The 6,000-nt window shown below is 38.3% G+C and overlaps 2 protein-coding genes across 2 annotated transcripts; both read right to left on the bottom strand.

The window, feature by feature from the left end:
* Positions 1–66: 66 nt before the first annotated feature.
* LOC108218966 (citrate-binding protein) lies at positions 67–942 on the bottom strand. The gene is made up of 2 exons (XM_017392167.2): positions 626–942; positions 67–529 (listed from the first exon to the last, which is right to left on the bottom strand). Exons 1-2 carry the CDS (start codon positions 884–886, stop codon positions 143–145), a joined length of 648 nt encoding a protein of 215 aa, XP_017247656.1. The 5' UTR covers positions 887–942; the 3' UTR covers positions 67–142.
* Positions 943–3,451: 2,509 nt separating this feature from the next.
* LOC108214468 (monooxygenase 2) lies at positions 3,452–5,470 on the bottom strand. The gene is made up of 5 exons (XM_017386481.2): positions 5,136–5,470; positions 4,980–5,042; positions 4,620–4,800; positions 4,240–4,471; positions 3,452–4,167 (listed from the first exon to the last, which is right to left on the bottom strand). Exons 1-5 carry the CDS (start codon positions 5,354–5,356, stop codon positions 3,602–3,604), a joined length of 1,263 nt encoding a protein of 420 aa, XP_017241970.1. The 5' UTR covers positions 5,357–5,470; the 3' UTR covers positions 3,452–3,601.
* Between the last annotated feature and the right edge of the window lie 530 nt (positions 5,471–6,000).

A 6,000-nucleotide genomic window follows, 5' to 3' on the forward strand; every position in this document is an offset into this window, starting at 1 on the left:
TGCAAGGATCAAGATTGCTTCCAGGGCATACGCTATCAAAGACTAATATAGATTTGAAAACCAACATTTCAAACAATAAAATGCATTACATATATAGATGGCTATAATTAAGTACAACATTACAATTTCAACAGATAATTTATCAATTGTGCCGTAAAACTTGGATATTCTTCCACCGGGACTCCATGCGAAATGAATCACTGGTTTGTGCATAAACACCGCATTTGAAGTAATGAGAATCTCCACCGCGACCATCTGCTGTCAGCTTGAGTTGTCCATCTATGTACACCATTACTTTTGCAGCATCGACATCGTGTACAACATTTACATGGAACCATCGATTGTAGACGTTGCCAACCAAAACATTGTCTTGATAGTACTTGAGAGCGCCATTGTAAACTCTGAGCATGAGAGTTGAGGCATGAGGTGCAGTGGCCCCGAATACTTGCATTATGGTCACACCTGATGTCCCTTTCGGAACATATGCATCTGCTGCAAATTCCCATACTCCCGAGGAGTAAACGTATCCCTGATATCAAAATTTTATAAATAGTAAGTCATAAATTATTTAACATGTAATCTACCATATCTATGTCGTATTATCGTGTTAGTCAAGATCACTTACTTGGACAGCAAGCTCAGTCCTCGGCTTTGTGTGGCTAGTTGTGGTGTGAGGTTTATCATTGGCAAAAACCCAAAATTTGTGAACTCCGTTCTTGAAGCTGTATCGCTGATTTTCTTTCTTATCGTATGGCCTTTGAATGCGGTAAACAGATGTATTGAAGGGTAAGGAAACAAACCCTTTTGTCGGATCAGAGGCAGCCATGAATTGGAACATCAAAAATTGAGACAGGCCAAAGCAGAGAAGAGCTAGGAAAGAAGCCATTTCTTTTTCTTTAATGAGAAACAAGTCGAGCCCTGAAGTGCCTCTACAAATCAGCTCCTGCAGATTGCAAAATTTATAGAGATTAATAAGATCTATCGGTTTAGTGGAATTTCATAAGCAGCTGACAGAAGAGTCTAATTGATCTGTAGAGTAATTTATCTTTTCTAGACGGAAGATAACTTCCGTAATTTCTTACAGTTCATCCAGAAGTGTAATTCTGAATTAACATTGCAATAGCAGTCAATTTGAACTTTGTAACATATTACCTAATCCATCCAGACAATCACATTTTTATCCAAGAATAGAATTTTGTTGCGTAGAAGAACATTTCTTGATTGAGTAAAGCACATATTCACAAAGTATTACAACAATATGACTTGTGAAATTGCAATAGGAATGAACTGTAACAAATTGCATATCATTTTTCTTGTCCACTCTCTAAGTTAAGGAAGACGAATTTGATCACATTCCAGATATACAAGTCAATATTTTCCCAGAAAAATTTTGCTAAAAATATATAGGGCTTTTAACGCAAATTCTGCATCCAGCATGGACACCAATCATTTGTGTCGCTTAAAAAAAGTGCCTCTGTGCATTAGGCGAGGTCTCTTAAGCATTAAGGAAATACGTGAAGTACGTTGTTCATTTGTGTTATAGGTGATACCACTCAATGTGCACTAGAACAATAACAGAACATCTCACTAATAGTTATTTTGATTTCTGATTCACATTGTGTGTGCACCAGAAAAAATTTTGAAGTACCAAGTTCCGCTTTTATTGGCTTATTAGTTGCAGCATATTGAGCCTCTTCATTCCAATTAACTAGCTTTCGAGGTCTGTCATGTTTGTTTGTAAATTGTAAGCTCTTCTGCTGAATTTAAGCTCGACCACCTCTTTTGATTAACCTTGTGATTAGACATTGATATTCCAGATAAATGTAATATAATGTTTCTGTAACAGAGCCGGTATAACTTTATCCAACGATACAAGTTTTTGAGGCCATACAACACATATGCAACTCAGCAAACCTCTGTTCAACCTTATGATATAACAAAGTGAAGAGACCCTACTTTCCGAATATGATATGATTCCCCTCATCAATCTTGCTTTGGGTCTGATTCATCTGAGAAAGAGCTCCTTGTTAAGCTTCCACAATCAAAATTTATTACGTAGGAAGCAATCTTAGGAAGTATCCTGTAAAATATAGCAGTTCTAATGAATCTCTTTAGCCATGAAGAACTATCTTGCACCCAACCTGAGAGAAATGAAGAATAGATGACAGAAAGAACAGTGATGAGTACCCTGTTAAAGGAGAATAAAGAGGGTGGAGCTTGTGTGAAACACCAAGAGCATCAAGAGTTAAAGCAGCACCGGTGGCTCTCAGACTCTCAGCTTTCTCCAGCACCAAGGCCTTGATACCATATCGCATAAGCGCCACGGTTGTTGCCATCCCACATATCCCTCCCCCTACTATCACCACTTCCTCAACTCCTTCCATTCCCATCAAACAATTATTCAATCTCTCCAGTGATTTAGAAGCTATATATAACAACTTAGCAGCATGAATTATTGCATCATGTATTACAACAATGCATGTATCAACTGGAAAGTTCCAAGTTACTGGCAACTTGGCCACCAATTAGCCGAGCTTAGTTTCTTTAAGCAATTGACCAGGACTGAAAACATAATCCACTCACTCTCTGCAATAATTTAGAAGCTAAGCATATGTATTGAACAACAGAGTCAAAATTCCATATTCATATTTATGATTAAAAAAGTTATTTGCCTTTCAGTGAATATTCATATGTCACTAAAGAAATTGAACGGAGAAGTTGTCAGAGTACTGGCAAGACTTGCTTTCGTTTTGTTAATAGCACTCAACTTGGCCAACACTGAGGTCCACTTGTATAAAAGCAAAAATAGACCAGTACTGATAAAAGGCTGATAAACGTCACTGGAGAATTAATCACGTGGTATCAGAGTTTAAACTCGCTAGAAATATTCAACAGCTGGAATGCGCCATTGCTAACATTCATTATGACATACCTAAAAATTAAAAGAAACGAATATAGAACTATCAATATAAACGTTCCCAAAATGAAGATCCGATAAGAGTATAAGAGAAAAAGACCAGAGTAGTACTTTGTTATCTTGGCTATGTCTTCCAAGTACTGCTCTGGTCTTCCTCTCTTGTACTCTTATCGGATCTTGGCTATGTCGTCCAATCACCCTCTGTCTGGTTAATCTTTCAAATGATATAGAAGCTAAACATATATATTGCCTGAGCACAACTAAAGTTCCAAACAATCGGACCTAAATAAATTAAGATTACTCCAATTGCAGATTAAGATAATTTTTCTCCATCTTATATATTGGAGTTTGATAAAGAAAATTCTTATAAGAATCATGCTCAGAATCCTTTTTGTACAATACACCACCAAATTCAGAATCATGCACAGTGACAGGAACTAGAAATTTAAATCAAGTCTGCTTAAATTCTAATATATTTCTCTTTATTGGTGGTTATTCATAATTATTCAGATCTTAATAAAAAACATTCTGATGTATAAGAACAAAATATTATTGAACATAAAAAAATATTCTTACATTTTACGTCTATCATCACGTAAAATCTATAAATTAAGACAAGATGTCTCTGTAACAAATCAAGTACAACTTTTCACAAACATTATAGACAATACAGAACAGCTCTTTTCAGTCTTGTTTTGGATTTGATTCAGCTGAGGTTCTAGGCAAGCTTCCACAATCATAATTTATGACCGTGGAAGCATATTGAGCAAAAAACCTGTAAAATATAGCATCTCTAACAAATCTCTTCAGCCATGAAGAACCATCTTGCACCCAACCTGATATAAATGAGGCTGTTATCACTCCTGCCACACGCCATCTTCGTGCCTCAACATACTCATCGATGGCCTTAGCAACCTCGGATGACACCAGCTTTTGTCCGTTTTTGAGATAAGTGTTGCCAATGCAGCGGCCCAGGACAACAGCATCTTCGAGGGCACAGCAACCACCTTGGCCTAAGTCTGGTGTCATGGGGTGCATGGCATCACCAGCCACGGTGATTGTCCCTTTGCTTAGTTTTCCGAATATGACATTCCATGGGAGTCTTAACTTGAGGGGTGCCCATGTCAATGTGGACACATCTACGTGATTCACAACGTCTAAGTACTCTGGTGGAAAGTCTTTACAGTAATGTTCAATTACATATTTTTGGATCAATTCTGGTGGTGTTTTAGCTGTAATGCCTTCCTCCCCTGAAAATGTCAACTTATTAGCCTTACGAGGTCTGCATTTCATCAACAAATTGTGATAATGTTCTTATTTACCTGAATCTCTAGACTTGAGGGTAGTTAGATACAAATAAAGGTCTGTCTTGGTGAAAGGAACAAAACCACCATTGAAGCCCGTGTGAGTGAAACGGAAAACATCATGATCCAACCCATGGCCTTGAGGATAGACTGATAAAGCTCTTAGGCCAAACCGTCCCGAGTCCACTGGTTCCCCAAGTCCTAGCCAGCGAGCAACCTGTGAGTGCACCCCATCGCACCCTATCAACACCTGCAGTAATCATATGTGATTTAGGCTATATATCTCAAATACATTAGTATTTTTTCACATACGGAGAGGGCAGTAAGGATTTGAACGCGTGACTTCTGGTCATGTCACTAGGCCATCAACGAATCCTCGGTTTTTTGATAACACATACCTTGGCTTTGATATGACTTCCATCTTCCATCAGGAGAAGTGCAATGGAGGAACCTTGGCCATCCAATTCTGTTGATATGGAAGTTATTTTACACGAGAAACGGATGTTTTCCCTGGGTAATTCTTCACCAAGAACCTCCAATAAGGCCTTCCGATGCACCGTCTTTGGTCCAACTCGTCCACTGCATTAATCATAACAATAATTTGTCCATCAAGTTACAAGCCACCACTAGTACAAAAATATCTTTCCTAGTCGCCCCTTTAGCGTCGGTTAAAGACAGAACCGACGCTTTAGGGATTATTTGACCGATGCTAAAAGTCCAGTTGTACTAGTACCCTGAAGCTGAAGCTAGTTTGTTACCTTTGATTTGGAGGGAAAGGCGAAATTTGGACTGCGCCGGTGCTTAAATTAGTGACAACACTCCTAGAAAAGAAGAAAAGAAAGGTGACATGAAAAACAATGTTGAGAAAGGAAAAGTTGATTAGAATTAGGAGAAGAACAAGAACAGAGTCATACTTGTTTAAAGTGGGATAATGAGGATTGAGCTTGTGCGAAACCCCAAGAGCCTCAAGAGCTAGCCATGCATTAGAAGCTAGCGTTATAGAAGCTCCGGTGGTTCTAAGACTCTCAGCTCTCTCCACCACCACGGCCTGGATACCATATCTCCTCAGCGCCACCGCGATTGCCAATCCACATATCCCCGCCCCTACAATCACTACTTCCTCCACTCGTTCCATTCCTATCACCCTTGTTATCGCGGCTGTTTCTGCGTCTTAAATTTAGATATAAAAATATTATTAGATTTTTTTTTTTCCAACACTTGCTCTCTGTTTCTGATCGATCTCTCCGAAGCTATATATAATAACTTAGCTCCATGCATATTTTATCATGTATTACAACAATGCATGAGTTACTGGTAAGACTTGCTTTCTTTCTCTTTGGACTAGTCAACTTGGCCACCTCTTAGCCGCTGTTTATCTTCATCAAGCAACTGACCAACATATAAGCCACAAACTAAACAACAATATTGGTTGACCAGTTCGAATTTTTTCTGAAATTTGAAATTGTTGCAAGTAAAATCAATTTATGAGGTGATTGTAGCACGTGCCGTCATTTTTCGTACAAGAAAAGTCAATTTTGTTCTGTAGAATCTTATTCATTCACGATGTTTCTTCCGCGAATAATCTATCTTGACTGCTAGGGATATGTTTGACTCTTTCTTTTGTTCAGGTCAAATGTATATTTTTTTTATTTTATTTTTTGCCGGAAAAGTCGAATTTTATTAATCACTTAAATCATTCGACAAAACAAACTGGAAATCGGGGTGGACATCTCCCACCCTCCAAATACGATCAGCTATAGAACAACTTTGTTGCGCTAG

This window comes from Daucus carota, chromosome 1, assembly GCF_001625215.2.
Source record: "Daucus carota subsp. sativus chromosome 1, DH1 v3.0, whole genome shotgun sequence".
Classification (NCBI taxonomy): domain Eukaryota; kingdom Viridiplantae; phylum Streptophyta; class Magnoliopsida; order Apiales; family Apiaceae; genus Daucus; species Daucus carota.

Coding starts and splice junctions, on each gene's coding strand:
- LOC108218966 (XM_017392167.2), bottom strand. CDS start 886: ATGGCTTCTTTCCTAGCTCTTCTCTGCTTTGGCCTGTCTCAATTTTTG. Junction 530..625: donor GGACTGAGCTTGCTGTCCAA/GTAAGTGATCTT, acceptor TTTTGATATCAG/GGATACGTTTACTCCTCGGG.
- LOC108214468 (XM_017386481.2), bottom strand. CDS start 5,356: ATGGAACGAGTGGAGGAAGTAGTGATTGTAGGGGCGGGGATATGTGGA. Junction 5,043..5,135: donor CATTATCCCACTTTAAACAA/GTATGACTCTGT, acceptor CTTCTTTTCTAG/GAGTGTTGTCACTAATTTAA. Junction 4,168..4,239: donor CCTCAAGTCTAGAGATTCAG/GTAAATAAGAAC, acceptor TGACATTTTCAG/GGGAGGAAGGCATTACAGCT.